Source organism: Echiichthys vipera (genome assembly GCF_963691815.1).
Source record: "Echiichthys vipera genome assembly, chromosome: 21".
Lineage (NCBI taxonomy): Eukaryota > Metazoa > Chordata > Actinopteri > Perciformes > Trachinidae > Echiichthys > Echiichthys vipera.
The window spans coordinates 5,982,915-6,008,318 of NC_139846.1; the positions used below are offsets into that span (position 1 = coordinate 5,982,915).

Consider the following 25,404-nt stretch of genomic DNA (forward strand, 5'->3'; position numbering starts at 1 on the left):
TGCTTCAGTCAAGATTTGATTGGTTGTATCGAAATAAATTATACATTAATGTCAAATTAATGCAAAATTAGGGGGGCCCCATTACGTAACCACATATAAAAACCATCCCTCTTGTTTCAGAACACTGGACAGAGCAGATCTATCTTGTTTAACTGCATTGAAAGACAAAAACAACATGTTCTAACCCTTTTCAGAATGTTTACTGATATGTGAATGTACTTGCTGGTGCAAGGCTGCTGGGCCATTGAAGAAACAATGTTGGCTTGCTGCTATCAACAAAGAGTTGTGGCCCCCATATGCATTCCTGAGAGGAGCTCCGCATAATCCAAGGTGCAGAAATCCAATTACAGCATTTTCTACAGAGGTTGGTTACATTCTCCTCTGAAATCACTCAAATTAATCAATATGCTGGTTTACTGCATAGCCAATGAGTGACCATGTGCCGCAAATCCTGAAAGTAACAGGGAAAACCACCCTCTTTCAAAGCCAATAATTCCCCGTATACACAAGCACTATCCTAAGTAGTGACTATTCCAAAGCCAGTACAGATGAGCCATAATTCTTCCCATTTGTACCGGTAGTTGAGTATTTCTTACTAATAGGGTATGAGTAATGAGCCTGACGTAGTTGTTTTGACATCACTGCTGATGCACTGGCTGCATTATCAAGTGACCAAGACAGGGTAAGATGGCCTAATGCTTAGAGTGAACTAGGGCCCGGCCAATATGGGTTTTTTTTAGGTTGATACCGATTTTCGAAGGGAAAATTTCACTGATTACTGATGGCAGATATTGTGAACGGGTGAACTTTTCTTTGTGGCCTGTACACTGATATGGCTCTGCAAAGGTACTCAGAAGGCTGCTTTCTAAACAAATAACTTTATTGAAGAGGTACTGCACACTTAAACATGTTTTTGAGCCAGGGCATGAAATTGGCAACCGCCCACACGCCAAATGCAGGTAACTTTTGTGATTGGCAATGTCAGTCTACCTGCCACTTTGGCGTGAAGCCAATACGACAACACAACACTGAGTGTTGTGTGCTGTTGACCAATCAGGTAGCCGTTTTCTTGGTGTTTCAAAATAAAAACGAGAAGAAGAAAATAAAAAATGGGGCGGCATACTGCTGCCGTGAAGAGGCCGCTGGCTGCAACAGAACAAATAGAGGATGAGGAGGACGATTAAAAGAAAATAAAAAAGGCGTTTTAATACAAAGTAGAAAGGGATGACAAGGTTCATGACAGGCTTGTGTACGATGCCACAACAGAGGAGATGCACTGAGGGGAAGCAGAGGGGAGAGACTGCTCCTCCTCCTCTTTAAGGACTCAGTCTGTGCTCTGCGCTCTGTGAAAGGGGTTTTTCAATCAGTGTCTGACCTCCACATTACAGTGGGATGTAGTTTGGTTTCTGTTAATTGTTATGATTGTGTTTGTTGTTGTTTATCTAAATGTTATTCAGTTAAAATAGTCAGAATATGTCTTATCTTGAAAAGCAAAATAAACTTATAAGTCATTTGTTATAAATGTAATGTTTATTGTTAATCTAAAAATTAAAAAAACGTTGAACCTGGGTATCTAATGACACTACAGTGACAAAGAAACAGTGACTAATGGATTGCAGTTGGGTGTTAACTCAACAAATGAGCCTATCAGTGAGATGATTGGCTGTTTTTATTTCTGTTATTTTCTATTCTAAATGCAGCCACACCAGCTCAGATACAGCTGTAAGTCATTATGTAGGTTTAGTCATTAATGAGATTAAGTTGGTTAATAACTCAACTGCACTTTAATGTGGATACTGTACAAGTTCAAGAACCATGAGTCTGAGTCGTTTTTTATTTTAGGCACGAAAAAATTTGGCTGGTAAAAAACCACTGTGGCCAGTGGATTCCAAAAAAGTTAACTTCAAGCCCTGTTTTGAGCTGTAAACTTTATATATATAATGTCGTGAAACACATCAATGCTTGTTTCAATGTTGATATTTCTTACCAAATTGATATTAATCAGCATTTCACGGGTTACACACTGAGAAATTAAAAATAAAAGAAATGGCTAAATAAACATCATGTTCTGTACCAGTTATTTTCTGACCATTAAAACTAAATAGCTAAATAGTACTGTATGTTCAATATAAGCCAATTGCTGACCAGTTAAATAAAGAATAGGAAAAAAAAGAAATAGCTTAATGACACCATTTTTAAATCACTCCAAGGTTTTCTCAATTATAAATTCTGTGAAATTGGCACATGTCAGAACACAGATACAGTATGCTGATACCGATATGACTGTGATAGAACGATATAGGCTCTAGAGAGAATTATACGTCACAGCTTTGAATCCTACAGTGTGTGAACCATGTCCATAAAAAGCCATAAATCCTGACAAAATTAGGTTAAGTAAGAAACTGAACAGCTACATGATCATTGAAACAACCATTCCACAAACGGTCTAAAATGTAAATGTAAAACGTTTAACAGACTTAAAAAATTGGGACCACTGAGAGATTGTTAATGCAAACATAATTGCTCAAACAGATGGTGTGAGTTTGGATGGTAACAGGAATCTTGTTTCAGTTCCTCACCATACCTGTTTCTTTTTATAGCTGGCATTTCAACTGGTACCCTGAGCAGAGTGTCTTGCTAATTATGATTATCCTGAAAAATGGAGTGTAAAGACATTCTCACCATAATATGGGTCCATATGGTCATATTGTCAGCTCTCATTCAGTCGTTCCACACATTTTGTGTTAATTAACTGTATGTTTGCGTCTTATTGTCTATATTGACATAAGTTTATCAATGATGCCATAATTTAAATTCTGCACACATAGTCTCTACTGTTTATTCATGTTATAAACTGGGGGAAAAAAACTGTTACGGGAAGAGAATAGACAATGTTTCCTCTCTTTAGTAAAAGCACTTATTTTCTTTTGACATTTTGATGGTTGTGGCTGTGATTCTGCCTTTTGAGCTCAATGGGAGTTTTGTAGTTTAACAGAAGCCATTGTCTTCATCCTATTAATAATTATCAAATAATTGATTACTCTTGTAGGAGTAATGGAATTTTTTTAAATTAATATCACTCACTTATAATTAATGAGGAAATGTGCCTATTCTTTCATATATTTGCATTTCCTTTTCATCTTTAATTGTGCAGTTCTGAATCAATTTGCAGGAGCCTCTCCTGGGTGCTTGTATTGAATAAGCTGCAGATTCGAAAAATATTCTTCTTTTTTTTTCTTCTTTTCTTGAAAGTCAAAGAACAAGCAAACATAAACACACCATTAATCATGAATACAAAGTGATCATTTATTCAATAGTTCATAAAAAACAAGAGTCTACCGACATTACAGAGTATAATAATCCAGCTTCAGTTAATACACGTATTTTGCGTTGATGATATTTAGGACTGAACAGTTTTTTAAACTTGAGGTTTATTCAATATAATATGTACATAGTAATGGTCACATATAATGCAAACTAACATGAACACCTAAACAGTATTATGCAATCCAAAACAACTGCCCTGTAACAGATACTGCTGTGAAGCTTGCTCTGCTTGTTGCAATGCTTGTTTTCTGTCAGCAATTAGTTTTTCTTGGCTAGGTCTAACAAGTAAGATGTGGATCCTATTATGACTACACTGTTGCAACAGTCCATCTGCCACTCTGGAACGCCACAAGCAAAAGAAGAAACAACTTTCATCAGACTTAAAATAAGACAATGTAGGAAAATGAGTTCACTGGTATTGTCATTTCATCTCCCTAAAGGACAAAACTGCTAACCTAGTACATATGATGCCGTGGATCATGTAAATAGATTGCAAAAGATTACAGGATTACAAAACAAGAGTAAAACAAGATGGATAATAAATGAACGAAATACACAAAACAGCTAGAGGAATTTAGCAGGATTCCTGTTTCATCTGATGAAAACATAGGGCAGTGTTTTATTAAAGATTGGCAAACCTGGAAGCAAAAGTTTCTGGGGAGCACCTGAGGGCAACAACACTCTTTAACCATACTGCTGACAGCCAATCAACCCACAAGAAATAATTCCCTTTCATTAGCTTCAAGATGCAGTTGTTGGATCACTGCGTTTTGTATTTATTATCTATGGCTACGAAAACCAATCATTTCCCTAGTGTGTCTACATTTTACAAGTTAAAGTTAATTAATGTTTCAGATAAAAACATGTAGACTTACACCACTGGAGCTCAATTGTGTTGTTGAGGGTAAAAATTGATATGGCTGAAATCTTAGTGAGTTTATGTGATAAATAATTGCTCTGCAGCCTCATGCACAGATGTGCAATTTCACCCCACCCCAAAGTGATGATGGAAGGCATGATATAGGCATGGTGTACCTGCGCTGCAGAGTAATCCATCCCTGACCAAAACCATCACAGTGCCCACTGAACTTGCCATCAAAGATTCTTCAAAGTCAAAGCCCATGCACTTGGGTGACTAACTCCACTTCACAAGTCAGCATTACAAAATAAATCACCAAATCAGTTCTATTGTTAAACCCATAGTGGAAACTGAAACACTACTGGCTTTGTGCTAATAACTAATTATTATACTTCACCTACATGTTCCACATTCCATGTCTCATAATGATAAATCCACAATCATTACAGATCCGAGTATTTCCAAAAACGTGTCTAAATGGCATGGGTTGACAAATATATCCCTTTAACTAATAAGAGCCATACAATCTAAAGAAGATGATTAATCCACAAAAAGAAACCATTGCCAACATATCCGCAGCAGGTGGAACAAAAACATGACATATATGTTGGGCCGACTGCTCTAACCACTCAGGAAGAAATTTATTATATTACAAATATTTTGATGCCAAATGAGTTAGTCCAGCTACATCATACTGTGGATCTTATCTCCTAAGTCTCTCCTGTTACAAGATTGCCCTGTTGGGAGAGCACAGGGCAGCTGTACAACTTTTTCTGTACCAGCTGAAGTATGTCTAACACTCCTTTCATCAGGCAATGGCATGGCGGCCAAGCAGCAAGGAGTAGAACAGAATAATGTCCTACCTTTCTTAGTTGATTCTGCCATCCAGTCCACAGTTCCATGTGTGGGCAAAGTCATCAACGTATCCTCACTTGCACACTTTCAAATACCAAATGTCTTTGTTTGAATATTATAATTTCTAAGATTCACAACATATTACGAAATATGGGTTGTGTAATAAAAATAGATATATCATAGAGTCATATTGTGATACATTTGCAAAACAATCCATACAACAGCACACAGAGGCAAATTAGTATTAGTATAGTATTAGTATACATATATATATATATATATATATATATATATATATATATATGCATTTCCCCAAATTTAGGTCATGATATGTCAAATGTATTTATCCTTGTATGGTCTTCACCCTCTGGTATCCTTCGGATCAAAGTGACCCGGAACGTATTTGGAAATAAAACTGTATTTCATAAAACATTAATATATGATGTCTTTATCTCAATTTCAAACAAAAAAGATAACATACTGCATATGTTTAATGACTGCAACCAGTCTCTACTGGAACACAAAATGGAAGTGTGATTTGTATTTTGTGCCGGAGGTGGTGGAGGACACATGAGAGCAAACAGCTTCTCTGTGCTTCGATTAAAATGATGTATAATGTGTGTGTGCATGTGTCTGTGTGTCTCTTTGTAAATGGGTCCAACTGACTCCAAGAACATATAAAGGATGTAAATGTGTGGGGTATAGTAGCATGTGTGCTCAATCATTATTTTTGTTTGTGTGTGTTAATCACATACAATAAGCTAGGGCCACTGAGTTTCAGGTAGAAAAAATATATACTTGTACTATTTTTCTTCATGTAAAAACTCAATTTGACTCGAATACCATACAAGGGTCAAAAGGTCAAATACCAAATTTGAAACAATACAAAACTGGTCTGATCCCCATTACATCAAATGGCTTTACAAAATGTTTTGACAAGATACTTTAGACAGTAATTGCATTATGTGGATTCTTTTATCAAAATAACACACACACACTCACAAACGAAAACACGCGCACACACACACACACACACACACACACACACACACACACGCACAATAGCATTTCACCAAGCAGTACATAATACAATACAATGACAAAGAAAAGGCCAGGCTGCCTCCAAGACCCATAAAATAGAATCAGAATCAGAAATACTTTAATAATCCCAGGGGGATATTATTTTTGTTACAAAACTCCAGATATACAAACAACAACAAATATTATACAGACTAAACATATATTAGAAAAAACTGAAAACAGAAATTAATATTTACAGTAATGAAATATATAAGATTGTCTGTGGTTGAGTCTGAATTACAGAGAGAAGGTGACAGACTCTCCTATTGATGCATTGTATAGTTTAATGACCACAGGCGGGAAAGATTTCCTGTGGCGCTCTGTGGTGCATCTGGGTGCGAGGAGTCTTCTTCTGAAGGTGCTCCTCTGCTGGGCCAGTGTGTCGTAGAGAGGGTGGGAGACCTGGTCCGGTATAGACTGGAGCCTGGACAGCATCCTCCTCTCTGCCACAGTCGTTAGGGTGTCCAGCTCCTCCCCCACTACATCACCGGCCCTCCTGATCAGTTTGTTCAGTCTGTTGGTGTCTGCGACCTTCAGCCCACTGCCCCAGCATGTGACAGCGAAGAAGATCGCACTGGCCACCGATAGCTTGTGCATAATGCTATGTTAGTGCTGGAGCAGAGACTGGCTGCCCCAGTTAACATTCTGGTATTGAGGTTAGAAAAAACATGTTTTCTTGTATTTATTTAAACCAATTGCAATCTACTTGGGTGGCACTGAGCCCCGAATACAGTGAAGTGCACTGAAAGAGAAAGCCTGTCATCTGGGGTGTGTAAGGGGCACCAAAATGATCCCAGCTCCTAACATCCAGTAAGCCAGTCTAACTAGTGCATGGCAGCTACACTATGGTTAAGATTACAAAATATCATGGCTATGTCCCATACTATGCAACTAAAAGCATTTGGATAGATTGGAAAAGATCATGGTCATGGCCAAGAAAAATGTTAATATTAATTTAAGGATGTTCACGGGACGCAAACTGCAGTCATCACCATTAACGTTTCATTGGCACTGTACAAAAATTACCAATATGTACATAAATCCTTGGCTCTTCAATCAGAATGTGATTACAGGACCGTAATGGTTTACTGAACCTATATTGTTATAAGTAAGTCAGAAAAAAACATCACCAATATTCAATCAGATGAAAACACTTCCTATCTAAAAGCAACTAAGTAAATTGTCCATGTCCATTCTGTTTAGTAGTGCATAAAAATGGTCAAACGTAAATCATTAAAATGTAGAATTTTGGTTTCTTGGTGCAAGTATGACAGTTTTTTTTGACAGACAATAATAACTGTTCTTCATGTTACCCTGGAGCCTGAAGGTAGTCAATTTGGCTGGCTACAATGTCTGCCTCAGTGCTCCTTCTTGTGTCCTTGTTTAAGACATGTTCAATGGTGTTTGTCGAAATTCCATGCCACTGATAAGAAGGCAAAAATCCATATCCATATATGTTAATGATTACATTGCATTAGAGCCTTTAAATATTTTAAAGACTTTGGATGGTATGAGTGATCTCCCCGGGGAGGTAAACATAACTATGTCAATAGGCTTTCTGCCACTAGCCCAGAATGTGTTTGTCTTGTACTGTACAAAGAGAGCCGCCGTGGCCCTGTTTCTATATAAACAAAGATGTTCTCTAGCTGGAGTACTGATGTTCTGCAACAGTGTAGAGAATCATCTGGTCAAAGCCATGTGCTGCCAGGTGAAAGTATTAAAACTTGTTCTTGCGGAAAACAAGTATTTACCTCCACTTTTCACTGTCTGATCTATGCTGAACAAAAAAAGATCTCTCGCATGACACAAGATTTTTGTCAAGCTTGAACAGAATTGGGTCCGCAATATTGAGGCGTTATCACTGCAGCATAATTGCACATAGAGAATACATTATTTATGAGAGATTTAGCCTCATTAATCTGTGAAATACTCTGAAACTACAATGATTTTATTTTTTTCATGACTTAGTGTTTTGTAGATCCTTGCTGGGACATGAATTTCCTCTTTGATGCGCAATCAGTTTCCTTGACTGTCTTTGTGAAATAGTGTTCTTTGACAGCTCTTCCCCAGTGCTTTCAATGAATCATTATCTGAGCCAATGTTTGCACTCAACCTGTCTTTTTCCTCTTTTGTCTTGCAGCTGCACACTGACCTCGATAGGGGGAACAATGCGGTGAAGTACACCCTCTCGGGAGATGGGGCTGGCTCCATTTTCACAATTGACCAAACAACAGGGGACATCCATGCCTTAAGAAGTCTTGACAGGGAAGAGAAGCCTTACTACACCCTACGCGCCCAAGCAGTTGACATCGAAACCAATAGGCCCCTAGAGCCTGAATCAGAATTTGTAATTAAGGTTCAAGACATCAACGACAATGAGCCAAAATTCCTGGAGGGACCTTATACGGCCAGTGTCCCTGAGATGTCCCCAGTAGGTCAGTGACTATCTGCTGTGTTTTGTTTCGTCTACTAACGATAGAGAAGCCTTTGCTTAATTGATTAGAATAATTTGCACCAAAAGGTTTGTTTTCCCTGCTTGAACTTTAACACAAAAGTTTCAGGAGCATCACAGGTACAGCCACAGGGGCAAAGCTGCTCCCCCCGGATTTTGACATTTCAGAGAACCAGTTATTCTTGGAGTGCCCTGAGTATATTTCACAGCTTTGTCTGTATACATTCCCCCCCAGGGAGAACAGATCAAGGTAATTTGCTGGGAGAATGGTTTTTTCTTGATCTGAATGGCAATGAAAGCCTCAAAACTCTAAAATCTGCTTGCTCTGCAAGTCTACTGTTGAACCAGAGAAGCTTTCAAGTTTATCAAAACACATCTAGTGTGACCATGTTAGCAGAGTGCAGAGATTAGCTTAAAAAAACACCCCCAGAATGAATCCAGTAGATCATACATTAGATAACTTACAGAAAACAAATGAATTGTCATTATCTTTGGTACTTTAAAGGGGTACTCCAGCAGTTAACTGTGTCACTTCCCGAGAAAGAAACAGTTAATGAGAGATATCAGAAATAACATATGTGTTGCGCTCATATGTTTTCAGAAATTCAGAAAAGAAGTAGCCCAACATAGACAGGTCCATCATTTTAATTTATTTTTACACTATATTTTCCCTATAAAGAACTTCACTTAATGCCATGAAAATAATCACCTTTTAGGATGATGTGAAATGTGTGTATGTTTGTGTATAATACATAATATAATAATATAATATCATATAAAAGCATAATATATAAAGAAATACTAAAGATACACCAAAGGTAATCAATAAATGTAAGAATATGTGATCAAGATCTTGGCTACAATATCAAATCAGGTTTACATCCAAAAACATTCAGTGCTTTTGTGTGCTGAAACTAGAAATTATGACGTGGGTTTTTAAATAACCTTCACTGTCAACAAATACAAATAATACTTAATCATGCAAAGTGGCACCACTATATCAGAAATGTATTTGCTGAAATTACAATTTTGAGTTTTAATTAGCTCCCCACAATTTGAGTAAGAAATTATCTACCACGAGTGCAAAAAAAGTAAACAAAAAAAAACATCAAACCAATTTCAGTCATTATCAATATTTTTTTATAAGCAAGACTTGCATGATGAATGGGTCCACTAGCTGTTAGATCCTTCTTTTTGCCTTTTGGCTAGAATTCCCCTGCATGTTTTTATTCTAGCAGGGCACATCAAAAAATTGAAAAGAAATGCTGAACATAAATATGCAATAATGGTTGGTAATGAGGACTAATCTGTGGCTAGATATCATGAGAGTCCCTTAGAATTATAAGCAATTTGCTTTTTCCTAAGTCATTCTAAGAAAGCATCAGATTAAAAAAAAGTATTTCAGTGAGTTGCTCCTAGTCTATAAACTTGCATTTGTCATTTGTCATGCAACTCCAGTCAACAGAACTCCCTTTCCTATCCTTCTCAGTCTTTTGATTACACTAATTCTTCTCTCTTTCTATTCATATTCTTTAATGTAAAATTTGTGAACATTTTTTTATTTTTCTCGCTAATTTGTTCCCTCTGCATTGTATTGTAACATTACAGTAATTTGTTGAATATTGTGATATAAAGAATATTTAATCATGTCAGATAGATAATCTATATTTTACATGATCTGTATTCTGTCTTCTCCTGTGTTTGTCAGCAATGACCTTGGGAGCCATTTCTTCCACCTAGTTCTTACTCACACACCCAAATTTCCATAATTGCAGGAATGTAATTTATTCAGCCTGTTTATTGTCTCAACCCAGGGTAAATGCTGTTGGCTTTGTCACCTAGAAATGCGTAGGTGTCTGCCATTTTTAACGGCTTTTAAACTTTCCCTGCATCTGAGCTCAAAGGAGCTGTGGATTTTCGTCTCCTGTGCTGAACTCAAAATGTGTTAATGTGTAATCGCATCTATTGCATATGGGTGTGAAAACGTGATGCAGTCCTTCTCTGGTATGTCTAATCAGGGATGTGTGGCTTTGTGTGGAAGGATTGAGACACTAATCTCTTCACCTAATGTTTCAATGCCATTGTTACCATCTGCTCAGACTGCAAAGCCTATTTAATATACAGCAAGTTCTTTACAGACAACAAGGAGCTTACCAGAATTTTAAATGGCCATGTAAGCGCTATCCCTCTGGCCAATGTCTCCTGTTCATAAAAGTGTTTCACCACAGTTGAAAAAATTCACACAGCAAGTTTTAAAGCCAAGCAGATGTGGGTATGCGATTGATACATGGACATATGTGCACTGAGCCGTCTGTCTTTAAGGCATCCATGTCAACTTGTCTGCCAGTCAGTCTTTCTAAAGAATATGCCCATCTGCCCAAGAAACACCAGTCTTGGAGTTATTAAATAGTCAATCTGACATGGCATTTTTTGTGAGTTACTCTCCTCAGACTGGAAGCTTTGGATTGCATCTGTTGAATTTAAATACACGGTAAATAAGCACTGTGTGCAATGCCAGCTAGTTAGGGAGGATGAGCCAAACACCCAACATGTAATTATTTTTGCCCCTCTTACTGCAGGAGTTTGGAAGTATGCCATCCTAATACTGTTCTTGCCACGGCCCTTTGTTTTCCTATTGGTAGCATTGTTTTAATGATTTTTTGTTTGTATTTTCACCCTTGCTTAATTTTTTTTAAATAATGCCCTGTCAGTAATCCTACAAATGTGCAACTCAAATCACACAATAAGAAAACTGACAAAACACCCAGACACATCCTTTCTCCTGCACACTCCTCCTCACTGCACTCCATCAGCCACTTTGACTGTTATGTGTTAGCTGTAGCTTGCTCAGTTGTGATTCATCGTTAATTAGTGTCGGGTGAGATCGTTCAGTTAACTGATGAACTTCAAATAGTTTGGATTGCAGTCTCATGAGGCAACAAATTAAGTCAATGTCAATATGTCTTCTGCACAATTTTCTCCAGGGACGTATGTGACGCAAGTGACAGCAACAGATGCAGATGACCCCACCTATGGAAACAGCGCTAGAGTGGTATACAGCATCCTCCATGGCCAGCCATACTTCTCTGTTGACCCTAAAACAGGTAAAGTACTTATCCTTGCTGATATATGTGACAAATTAGTTTTTCAATCAGCGTAATGTTCATAAACTTCACATGTTTTACTTTAAATATGCAAGTCCTCAAAAATAAGTACCTGTTTTATGTGCACCTGGCAATTGCAGCAAGGCAATCATGCAGTGAAATAAAGATTGCTAGGCCATTAGTCTTGAATGATGTGTCTTCTTAGTGGGGTGCTGTTGTGGACCAGTGCAAGCATATATCATGAGAGTAAAACTGGTCCCAGAATTGACCCCTGGGGCACTCAGGGGTCAATAGGGTCAACAGTGGGCCATAAAGGACACATGCTCTTCAGTGAAGAGAGGGGATTTTTTTCTTTGACAGGTATGATATAAAGGCTCAGTTGTATCAAACGCAACATTTAAATGAAGCAGCATTAATATCAAGCATTTATTATGATCAAGAACAAACCATTAAATTACAATATAAACATCCAAGAGATTTGCTTTAGACAGATATAAACTGTCAAATGTCCAAAGTATTTGAAGTACATCAGCTCTAAATATGGTAGTTGCAAGCTTGCTGGGGAGGAGAAATGCCATCACTTTTTTTGCAACATATCAAAATGTCAGGTGGACCCACAAACTGACAGTTTCAGTATCAGCATCAGGAGAAACACCATCATCGGAAAATGCTATCTAAATAGCACCAGTGGCCTTCTGAATCTTTACTGCAAGCATACGGAGTAGTTGGTGTTGTGCACATACCATCTGATGTTGAAGCGTTATTTATATATTATTTACACCTTCACTTTGCTGGTGTGGACGCTCAGTGTCATAGGGGGAAATGGCAGTAAGGAGGTTGCAGAGTAGCAGCAAAGCAGGGTATAGGTGATGACTGCTCTAAATCTGAAAAACATTCATGCCACCACTATTTGCCAGCAGTGGGCTTCTGTTGGCTCACCACCTGGGGCAGTTCAAAGCATAAGAAAATAGGTTCATACATATCACACAGGCAGATACGATGGAATCTGTTGCTGATTATGCGGCTCATTCCAGAGCATTACAGAACACATACAGTGACACAGTGGGGGGGGGTTAAAAGTAAATGTTTGACCTGCTAGGACTGCATATATCTCCAAACACACACCAGCAAGCAGAGCAAACACTGAGAGGAAAAAGGTGAGCAATGTAGGAGGGTGACAGCAGTATATAGTATAAATGTCCATGCATGTTGCAGAATCATCCATCTCAGAAACAGATATCCTCCTTCTCAAAAAGAAGCAGTCTCTGATTTTGGACATAAGTATGCAAGGGGCATGTGGATCAAATGGTACATCCTCACGACATACAGTATTAAATGGAATACGAAGAGGGGAAAAGTGCAGAACCACCTATAGTATGCTGCCAACTTCCTTTTAGCCTGCCAACCTCCCACTGACCTAGCTATTAATCTGCAGTACAAACGCTCTCTGATCTCAGGGTCTCTGATCCTCAAGTGAATCATTATATGGTTTCACCAGAGTTCCCTATTGAATGTCAAGTGTCTCCAGTTTGTGAAATGACCTCTATTCCAGCCTTGGTAAGAGCACTTTCTTCCTGGGTCCGGAGCTCCTTAGGTGGAAATATATCGTGCATCTTGAAACAAATTGTGAATTCAGCGTCAAAGATTTTTCAAAGGGGTTTTATGTTAACCACTTCTTCCCTTTTGTCTTTTCTCATCTTCTCTATCTCTATCGCTCACTCTCCCTATTTTCATTCTCTATTCATCACTACTTTATTATCTGTGTTTCCCATTAATCTTGCTGCACACCAGGTGTTATAAAGACAGCCTTGCCTAATATGGACCGAGAGGTGAAGGAACAGTACCAGGTATTAATCCAGGCCAAGGACATGGGGGGCCAGCTGGGAGGGCTGGCCGGGACCACCACTATCAACATCACCCTCAGTGATGTCAACGATAATCCACCCAGGTTCTCGAAAAGTGAGTACCCTTTTTGTAGATAATTGAAAGAAAAAGAAAAAAGAATTGATGTTGAAACTTTTATTTTTAATGATAATAATGCACATGACCTGCAGGGTCACACATTTTATGACAACGAAATAAACACTGTGCAATTACAACAGGGCAGGGGGTATTCATCATGTCTACTCTCTGTAATTGGATTTCATTATTTGTTATTATGTGCTGTCGTAAGCAAAGGCCTGTTTATTTAGTATGATTGCATCAACATCTACTACTCCTGGCAAATAAACTAGGACTGGTGTTATTTTGCTCATGGGGCATCCTTCTATATTTAGATTGGGTTTGAACACGATGGTGCTGCACCAGGGATTGAGTCAGTGTATTTAAACACTGTATTTCATCCGGTATTTTGTATAAGCTGCTAAACCAGATTAATTTGATTTTACAGTTCACCAGGTCATATAAAAAGCCCAGCTGAAAAAAAAAATACTCATTACTGTAAACACGTTGATCTGTGAAAGCTTCTCTACTTATACTAAGCATACATATTAAATTGTGTGCAAAATGTATCCTATTCCAAACCAGCATGCGTATGACAGGAAGGCAAAAAAAATACTTTTCTGTACTGAGGCAGTCTCTTCAGGTATTTTGATGCGACACAGAGGGATCTCATCAGAATGTAAATACAGGCAGCAAGACGGTCAAGCTCCTTTGGCTGCGAGGAAAAGATGATATTTCCATAATGCTGTCACAGCAGAAAGGTATGGGCCAAGTACGGCTGCTCCTCTGCCCTGTCCCAAATCCCCTCTTTGTCACCTTCTCTCTTACATCTATAGAAGGCTTACAAGTATAAAGAGAAAATATGTGGAAGCCATATTGGAGGACCTCATCAGATGAGTCAGTTTGCTTACAATAGTGCTGATCGATACCACATCTATTCCAGAAATCCTTTTTCCCTTTGTTTATTATAGAGTTAAGTATTTTAAAACCGTCAATCTCCTCAATGAATCTCTAATGGCACCAGATGTGATTGCAACTGTAATGCCTGTAATGATCATGACTAATAGGGGTGTATGGTATGTAACTGCATGTGGCTTTGTTGAATTACCCTAGAAGCTTGTGAACCCGCTGACTGTGCCATACAACAGCTGTTTCTTTAACTTATTTCAACCCGCAACTCACCCCGTGTTGGCACTAGCACTGTGTTCTATCCTTGAAAGGACATGAACCTTCAAAGACTTTTTAAAATGAATGCATTCCCTTGAAAGTACTTGATTATTTATTGAAATTATAGCAGCCAAATTCATCCATATGCCTCAGCTCCCCCTGTCAAAATCCTAAGCTCAACATTGAGGGATAAATTCAAGATCCATTGTAAAATTGAGGAATAACAAATAAAAGATGCAATAAAATATACACAACAGTATCCCACTGTGTAGCACAACCTCATGTATTTCTTTTAAAGAGCATTTAACGCAACATTTTCTAATGACCTAAGCAAAGAATGGTATTATGTCTATATCAGTCCTTTCATGTTGGTCCTCCACCAAGAAAAATAAATATCCTCTCTGCCAAGCAGAATCCCTTTTTACCTTTTGAGTGCCTCGTGTCTCACACTGGCTTATTGTAGACATGTATGTTCAAGTTTTATGTCATTGTGTGTCAAGAAGCACTATACCCTCAGAAGGCACTTCTAAGAGACTCATACTATGCCTTTCTCTTCTGCACATCATCTTCGTATGGTTATTTGTCATACAAGAGCTAAATAAATCAAATTCCAATTAACAAATCATGTTTTTCTTGAACTGATCTTGGCTGATTATTCGATGTAGCAGAGAAATGCATCAGGAATTAATTCAATTAAATATAGGAATGTGCTGAGATTGTGTCAAAATAATATTAACAAAACAGTGATGTCTGTCCTGAGGATAGGCACAAGGACTACTTTGTGATTATGAGGACTCATGAGGTAATGTCTCTCGTCCCTTCACAATGACTCAGCCCTAATAAATGCTGTCTAACCTTTGAGACAACACAGGTGTTCAAAATCACTTTGAGTTCCTGAGATTTCTAGAACTGACAAGAAGTATAGAATGAAAGGCATAAACAACTACTCAGAATATTTTTAACGTCACTTGACTGTTACTGAATTATCCATGTCAGCTCTCATACATTATACTGTATATAAGAAATGGATGTTACTACCATGACATCAATTCCAAGCTGTGCTCTGCTATTACATTTATATGGCGATGCTAAATGCTACAGAGGGAAACTGCCAGCTGAGGTGAGTCAGATAGCGGACTATTGCTGGTGGGTGAGGGGGAAGCTCTGGTTCGCTACAGTGACCAGAGCTGGTTGAAAATTGCCAGTTCAAGTTTAAGTAATAAGCTAGCCATAGCTGACTTTAGCTTTGTTAGCAAGGTGCAACTGAATGCTGATCACAATGTTATAATTAACTTTGATGAAGTGCAAACACGTTTTGAGAGGGTCAAAGTCCTTTAACACAGACAACACCCCAAAAAACAAGTTCACGTCTATTTTAATTTTAACAGTGCCTTGTAGGCTATATGTACCGCTGGGCCTCTATACTGTCACTAGCATGGCGACCTCTTAATCAAAAGGCAGCCACACCCCAAAGCATACTCTTTATCATCTATTTTCCCCTAAATGGGACCATAATTTACTAAATGAACATCAAGCTGTATTGAAGAAGACTTGGAACTAGTGGTTAAGATCATCAACTCAATAAAAAAATGAGGTAATAAATCAAGCGAGAACTAGGGTCATTTTCTCATAGACTTCTATACAATTCTTGCAACCAATGGAATTTCCCCCTGCTGGACATTAGGAATAATGCAGGTTTAAGGTGCTTAAAGTGGTTTAAGGAGTTAATCTTTATTATACAGCCTATGTTAACTCCATGAACCCACCAGGTGTTTGCATCAGATTTGTACTAGTTTTCATCTCTTTGGCACAGGCAGATTATGGGCCATTGTTCGAACAGCATCTCAGAGAGACACAGAAACAGTATTATATTACTTTCCAACTATTGTCTGGTGTAAGTGATAATCAGTCAATACACAGTTAGTTTGTTTGCTTATAGATTTCTTCCCAAGTTTGTAGCAGTGGTTTCTGCTGTAGGGGGTATCAGAGCCCCAAGGCTCTTGTGCCTGTGGATTGTACAGTTTTAGCCAGCCAGTTACAAGGAGCTGAGAAGCCTTGATGTCCAACAACGTCAAAATTGAATAATGTCATGCTCATAACTACAGGGCTGACTTCAGACAGAGCATACCAGCTGGTTGTCTGTGGGGGGATAAGAAACCCTTGTGTGTGAGAGACTACATAAAAGGCAGAGGATGTGTAGAGCTCAGTATTTTTATCTCTGATACCGAGTGATAATAAATGATTCCAGCATGATGTTTGTTTGTTTATAGGCTTCTTTCACCTACGAGTTCCTGAGTCTTCTGCAGTGGGGTCTGCTGTCGGTAGAATCAAAGCCCATGACCTGGACATCGGGAAAAATGCCGAAGTCGAGTACACTATTGTGCCAGGTGATGGAGGCACCATGTTTGACATCACCACCAATGAACACAACCAAGAAGGGATCATCATTCTCAAAAGGGTATGAAGTCTCAGAAACTGAGATGAAAATGTTAAAAAAATGTATTGTAAATTCTCATTACTTTACATTATTCAGTTTCGTCAACAGCATGCCCAAAATAAAGGTTGATTTCTAATAAAATCTGGGTAGTGCTGTAAATACATAAAGGAGGGTGAAATTAACTTTAGCCATCAACATTGGTTCTCATGGTGAATTCAGTGTGATGTATTTCAACAGCAGTAATTATTTCAGTGTCAGGCCATTACCATCACTTTGCTGCTCTGAGTTTCTTATTTTTAGACGAATACCTGTCTCATTAACCTATTCATTCCTATTGTTCCACTTTTAATGATTGAATTTTCCTGATTGTAAGCTACTGTCAATAAAACGCAACACTTCCTGTGGATTTTCACATCACAGATCTTCCAATAAGGGGGTGTTCTGATTACCTTTAATGTGACAACCTTGCTGGAAGCGTTCAGTTACATTCATGGTAGCTCAACATAGATCGCTAAGAAGTAGTTAAAGGGCTGGAATCAGTTGGTTAATAAAAATTATATTTTTGTTTGAAAAAATAGCTATTTCATTGAACAACTTTTTATTTATTATGCAGTGTAAGATACATTTTACTGACTTCTTGAGACAACAGGTAGACGTGGATGACAATTTGATTTTGCATTAATTCGGAAGCAGGTGAAATTCTCTAATGCAACTGTTTTCCAGATAAAGGACTGCTTCTCTCTGCCTCTAAGTTTAAGCATGATAATAATAATATGGTGCTTTTTTCTACCTTAATATTCTCAAAATGGTAAGCAGAGGGCTGTGTGAATAGCCACAGGAACATTTATTATTTTTTCATTGCTTAAAAGGGGCTGTACTCAGAGCATCATAGAACAGCAAACAAATGTTTGCTATGTTAAGATATAAAGTATATCCTGAGCAGAGAATGAAGTCACTCTCCCTCTGTCTGCATTTTGTTTGTTTTGATAGTCAGTCCTGCCGCCAAATTTACTTTGAAATATATATTCCAAACAGTGTCCTATGGGGTCACATTTTATCACATTTTGACAGCACCACAACACATTGTGTAATCCTAAAAAAATCTGACAATATAAACGCCATAGTTTTCAGAAATGACTGAGGTACTGTTAGGTATAACCGAGTTGTCAATCAGGACAAAGCTACACTTCTAAAGGGCTGCTTTTTGTTAAATAGTGCATTTAAACTTCAGTATTTCTTTCATGCTGGAGAGACTGTTGAAATCAGGACACTTGGCAGAAGCAAGGGCTATGATATTTCAGGTGTGTGATGTTGTGCTCTAACACTTTATCTCCTTGCTGCCCATGCCTTAAAGCAGTGCTCAGAGAAATGCACAGCTCTCGCTCTCTCTCTGAGCACCTGTGCTATAAAAAGCATTCGCTCAGCATGTCAGGGCTCATTTAATATGCCATATGTTCTTTTTTTTGCTAAATGGATTAATATATCCAATGTACAGTGACCCACAGCAAGAAGTCTTGGCCTTTGGTTGCACTTTCTATGAACCACAGAGCAAAAGTATCTCATTTAGTGTCATCTTTTACTACCTATAGCATTTGCAGAGCCATGGTATCACTTCACAAAAAAGCAAGTGGCACAAAAGCAGCAGTGACATTAGTGAAATGTATTACTCCTAGGATAAACCCTTTGAGATCTATCATCTCATTTTTAAGAGGGCACCCACAACCGACAGAGGACATTAGAGCTGTAGACAAAAATTAGAAAGAGAAATGTGATCCAGTCAGTAAAATGAGTACTAATCTACTAAATAGCTAGACTATAATAAGACTTATTAAGCAATCAATTATCAAGTTTTGTCTATATATAAAGAAATTACAAACCTCTGCCCCAACATTCCATTAATTTATACTTAATATCATAATATATGTCCATTTTGGATTATTTTTTGTGCCTTTTTTAGACAGTGATTGACAGACATGAAAGCGGGAAGAGAGGGGTGACATGTAGCAGAGGGCCGCAGGTCCGAATGGATGCATGCTCTACTGGAGGCCACCCCACAATTTTATATCTTTAAGGACATTAAGAGAAGATCAATAACTTATAGATATTTCATTTCCAATCTACCACAGGGCAGTTTTCCCTAAACAATTCCATAATTATCATACCAATTTTGAATGATATAGAAGGAAATAGTAATAGAGGGCACAACTGCTGCATAAAAAAGCCTGTCAGAGAATTATTTCATCAATATAAACGTCATTTTTCATAATGTATTCATGTTGTTTTGGTTTATGAAATGAAAATCTCCCTATTTACATTCTTCACAGTCTCATTTGATTACATTTTCAGGTATCTTTATGGTATGCCTAGTTAAAGACATGAATACAAATTCAAAACACACTAAATAGAAATGATATTATTCTTCTACCCAAATGCTTGAATGTAGAGAACAAGAGCCAGCTATTATTTCTCCTCTGGACATTGAAAGCATTGAGTTCAGTGACAGTGGGTGATAATATGTATTCATTGTGCTGCATGAGCAGAGAATAAAACAGTCTCAGTATCATTAAAGAACACCTACTTTTAAGATTAAGCTAGGCATCAATGGGACATAAAGTGCATTAATAAGATCATTTGCATTAATGATATCATCATTAGACTGACTCCTTGCCCACAATTGGCCATTTTAATCAGAATATGAGTGATCTGGGCTCACAAATAATCTCTAATCTATGTGCTGTACTACAGCATCAAGTACTGCAGTCTAGCAGGGTTGGTAAACAGGACTGTGCAGTGAGCAGTTTTCAATAGTTTGCAAACTTATTTCTACCATTTGGAGCCACTACGGCATTACAGAGTTGCTGTTGTTGCCACACTTGTGTCAGCATGCTACTAAAACACATTAAGTGAATATCACTTGAACAGCTGGCTGATGTTTGTCTCAGTATCTCTTAATGTGCTACAGTATCAAACAATTAAAGAGCATACTAATATGAATGTGTGGAAGCTGGTAGGTCTCGCCCACACACCAAACTATGCAGGTGCACGCATACACAATGGCTTATGTACTCTCACACATATGCAGAAAAACATGCACACATAACAGCTTTAACCTGCTATTTTGTTGCATGCGCAGTGAGTTGATTTCTTCATATTTCGTCCTGCATTTCTCTTTGGTAGGAGGCAGTCGACACCGTTTGTGAGTTTAAGTGCCATTTGTTGTCAGTGCTATTGAGGTTCAATAAGAACTGCAGAGCAATGCTAAGTTTGCATAATGCAACAGCCACAAAATGTCTCTGTGAAACAGAAAGCGAGAAAATGTAAATGTCAGAAATTGAAGGTTTTTGTAGAAATGCTCTGATGTGTGTGTGGGTGAGATGGATTTCTTTTCTAGAATATTTTTTTTCCCAAAATGGTATCTATTTTGCCATCATGTCAGCAATACATTTATAAGAACAACATTAATTTTTTCACAAAAATGCGGAAGATGCGGCTGTCGTCAGTTGCTAATCACTACCATAGATATGAGGCCGTATGGCCCTACTGTACCTTCTAGTTGGCTCAGTAGAGCTTTGTTATCTATTCTGTTGGTGAGCTTGATCACCCATCTGTGTTGCTTCCAACTGCTCAACCGTAGGAAGTAGTATGTAAATGAATAACAGAAGAAACTATTAAAAGACCAAAAGGTCTATGTAAGGAGGAAGGTTGGTGTGTTAGATGGGTTGAACACACACAGGACTTTAACCCGGGAGAACATATTTAACGTCCCATGTGAAACCAAAAGTAAATGGTGTTAACTTTCCTACATAATATTAGTATTGTTTGATTTCACAATGGGACCGCCAGAGCATTAATAAGGGAAACCAAGGGGTCCTAACAGCAACTACTGTAAGTCCTTCTCAACCATATCTATGAAGCTGATAACCAGGGATAACAGCCATCCAATTGAGTGTCAAGGTCCTAATTGAGTAAAAAATGGATTTTTTGTATGTCGAATGTTTGAACATAAAAGCAGTACTAGTTGTATTAATAATAATTTTATTTACCACTAACACCCTAACTTGACACTTCCCCCACACTTTGTAGCTTTACACACAAATTCACTTCTAGAAAATTAAAAAGTGGTCCACATTTTATTCTGCCTCTTCCATGCAAATTCACCTGAACAAAATACTTTTAAGGAGTGGTAATATATCAGTTGTTGTCACCTAATGTTTAATTTTGGAGATACGGTGTATATGCAAAAGTAGCTAGCCAATTCTATCTATTACAGTGCCTTTCAGGCTATGTCTGATGTAAGTGTCTAAAATGTTTTTTTGGGGAATGTAAATCTGATTTAGTTTTTTCTGAAGTTTCAGGCTGAGGTATTCGTTAACTGGTACATTTTTAGTACAAGCCCCAGTTCACAAAGGTGTGTGATCCTTTGATCCCCAAAAATATGCAGTTGAGTGAGTAATTGATTCCCTGCTCAGTGTAAGTGCTGCCTCGGGATGCTCTGTGCATGTGTATGAACATATACCAACTTTTGTGTGTAAATCACGTATTTGTGCACTGTATGTACATAATGTGCTTATAGTAGTGGCTATAGATCATTGCATTGTGATCTTCTCACTGACGGTAATGGAATAACAGAATGAGACAGCAAGTAATTATGATGTAAATGAAGACAGTTATTTGTTTACATCATGTATACCCTCAGTGGATGGTGAGGATGCATTGTTCCTCCTCATTGTTTTATTTGCAGTGTTTGATATGTTGCCATATAACACAAGAGCCAGTGTGATGTATTCCCTACAGTGGTAAGCTACTGCATTGTTGATGGGGGGGCATTCTGAGCCCCTTTAACTGACCAAGCCCCCCCACAGTGTAATTTACCAAATGCCTGTGGGATTGTGATATTAGCAGGACATGGACAGAGTGAGAAAGAGAGGAGACAAAGGATGAGCTGTGCCTTAGAAAGGTGTGGGGAGTAGGTAGCTGGAGATGAAGCCTTTATGAGTTGCGCACTGTGTTCCAAGAATACTGACCCGCCCACATGCTTGTCTTATTTCAGATTGGTTGAATATCCCCAGAGACAGGTGTGCAAATGTGTGCAGACAATCCATCTCTCTACCCCTGAGCCTCTCTCACTGTCTCTTTCTTTCTCCCTTGACGTCCCTCTCTTTAAGCGACTTGAAAAAAAAAAACACACACACAACCGGGCAGGAGACGAAAGCCACATTGTACACAGAGCAGAGTTTGGCAGACCCCAAATTAGAGACTCAGGAAGGTTGGTTATGATAAGAGGATCAGGCTGAGTAATGGGTTCAAAGGATGATCATCTGTTTCCCAGTCTGATGATAGAGGGAGGAGAGGAAAAAAAGAGGCACCGAGGCAAGAAGGGGGTTTGCACATCCCATCTGCAAAACACAGGATTATGGGAGACAATAGGTAAATCCACCAATGAATTCCCAGGGAAACATGCTGACAGATGTGTGCACACAGAGCGACATGCTTTACATGAAAAAGAACATGGAAGGACCCTGCCACATCCTTACATTGCTAAACATGCAGCATATGGAGAGCAATAGCACTCCCACACATTGGGAGCATCAGCATTATAACCTAGGATTGTGTTGGTAAAATAATGTGTAGTCAGATTAAATGTTGTTTGTCCATTTGCATGTTTATTTACTTCCTCCTGGGAGAAGTAAAGATGGCAGATATGCGTAATTGAAATGTGCTGTTCTTGGCCTAGAGGAAAGGCATTGTTTAATGGCAGCATGTGTGGCATAATATTTGCTGGCTCACATACAGAGGAGCCATTTTAATACAGCACTATCTCCTCACTGTACAAACTGGATGCCCCCAGCGGTCACAGTGCATTGAATGAAGTGCATATGTTGCAGACCCCTCACATTGCCTCTAAATCCATCGCCACATGATGTTGTTGGGGTTCAAAAAACATTGTAGAAGTGCAGGTGATTTGTTCAGATTAATCTAGCATTTAATGGTTAAATATTTAAGAGAAGGTTATTATGACTATAGAAAAAGACCTAGAAAATATGAACCACAACTGTTCCCAATGACCAGGCCCTGGGTGAAGTGTTAGTCCATCTACAATTAAGAAGTGCTAAATGCAGTCTTGGTAATTATATATAGTATATTATATATATATAGCATGTTTTCTGGTAATTTCAATAAATAAATAGTTTATATAGCATCACCACATGGTAGAGCATATTGTTGTATACTCATATACGAAAGAAATACTTCTACTACTACTACCTACAAAATAAACATAGCGTGCAAGGATCAGAACTTAAAGGGTCGTTCAAATTATGTAAATATTGTTGTTATGCAGTTTGTCTGCTTTTTTTTTTTTTAATTGTGATAGAAACGATATAGAAAGACTTACACTATTAACTTTTTATATTATTCTTACAATCTATACATTCATATCCCCAGTCCTTGTTAGTGGTTTAATGTTTGGTTACAGTCATATTACAGTACATGTTGTGTCAAATTATAGATGAAAAAATAACACCAGTATGACACTATACTTGTCAGTGATGGAGAATGAGTTTCTAGAATCTCTGTTTCCGGCTCACTATGAAGTAAATTATATAGTGTATATTTTATATCTAGGGAATAGCAAATGAGAGAGAAAGACAGGGAGAGATTCTTGACAAATTCAAAAACTACATTTAAATGTTTCAGCACCATGGACAGAGACAGAAAGAGACAGTGTGAAGGGTTCAGAACATTCAGAGACAGGTGATTGGAAATGTCACAAAACCTTTATGTTGGATCACTGACTCTAGTCCTATCACACCGATTCCACACCAGCTTGATGTTTTAGGTATTATACAAGAGTGCAATTGGTTTACCACTGCAAACCGTATTTTTTCAATCCTTTGTTTTGATCATATAACACGCAAAGAAAAGATGCCGATGATGAATCCAGCTTGCATAAGGTGTCATTCTTTTCTCCCCACTTCTAAAGAATGGCACATTCAAGTGATAAATGTTATCGTGTTGCATGGCATTTAAAAAAAGAGCTCATCACCAAGAGCGTGAATTGATAAACATTTGCATACAGAACAAATACGACTATATTGCCTGGATCGCCTTAGCTCATATGTGGCCCTTAGGCTTCCCTAAAGTCAAAGCCATTGGCAGTATTCAGGCAAGAAGCCTTTTTCATCCTTCCTGCCATCAATTAAGGACTTAATTTCACTAAAGTCGGACAGTGACTGCAGTCTAATTTATCTATCAGAAATGTCATTACTGGGCTGTTTGAACAGTAAATCGTTTCAGAGAATGGAAGTTGTTACTGCCTTTCAGTCTTGATGAGATACTAGCAGCCAGTCAAAAAGTAATGGTCACATGAAAAAAAAGTAATGAACCAGCTGCTAACTTGACCAAAGGCCAGACAATAGTGAGGAATGTTGGTTGAATACTAAAGAACGCAAGAGCTTTGGTCTGATATAGTGTACAAGTTAGATGAGGACACGTCCATACATTGTAAGTCCTTACCTTGCAAAATGGTCTGAAACATAATAATCTGTAAATTGCCACAGGGTGATTAAAATATATTGTAGTTTAAAACTGATAGCATTAAGAGCTTATCCGGCAGCATGATACCAACTGAGCCTTGCTCACAGACACAAGTTGAAAGTAATCTATTGATTATGGTGCTGAATGTTCTGGTGGGAGGTGAAATGAGCTATTTTAGGCCCTGGTGTGAAAGGAGTCGAAAGAAGGAGAAAAGAAGGAAACAATACCTCAGAACAACAGGACAACCAGGTGCCCAACACAGATGAATAACACCTCCCCAAGCAACCAAGCAGGGGGCATTGTGTGTGTGCAAACCTTTGTGTCTGTATGTGTGGTTATGCATGTGCTGTATGTGAGTGAACAAGTACACAGAGAGAAAGAGAGGATAGAGAGAGAGTGACAAAGAGGCGGCTGAGGTGGTGCTTTGAGTCGATGTGAGAAGTGTCTTCTCTCTGGTGGCCTAGGGAGGCGTGGGTGTAATAGATTAAACTATTGTCTCGGGGCTCATCCCATGGCTAACCCTGTCCTATTAAGAGTGGCAGTGCGAGTCTTTCACAGTCACTCCACTCCACTGCAGCTCGGACAGGGCTGCTGGCAAGGCTCAAAGATGGCACTCCACTGTTGTGAGTACTGGGAGATGGAGATG

At 38.4% G+C, this 25,404-nt stretch overlaps 1 protein-coding gene across 1 annotated transcript in view; it reads left to right on the forward strand.

Annotated features, from left to right (window-relative positions):
- The window catches only part of LOC310963355 (cadherin-12-like), a 67,131-nt gene that overhangs the window by 9,950 nt on the left and 31,777 nt on the right, over positions 1-25,404 (forward strand). Inside the window, exons 2-4 of the mRNA XM_083936129.1 lie at positions 8,262-8,556; positions 13,469-13,636; positions 17,056-17,243. Of these exons, the coding sequence (XP_083792255.1) occupies positions 8,262-8,556; positions 13,469-13,636; positions 17,056-17,243 (651 nt within the window). The remainder of the gene's footprint in view (positions 1-8,261; positions 8,557-13,468; positions 13,637-17,055; positions 17,244-25,404) is intronic.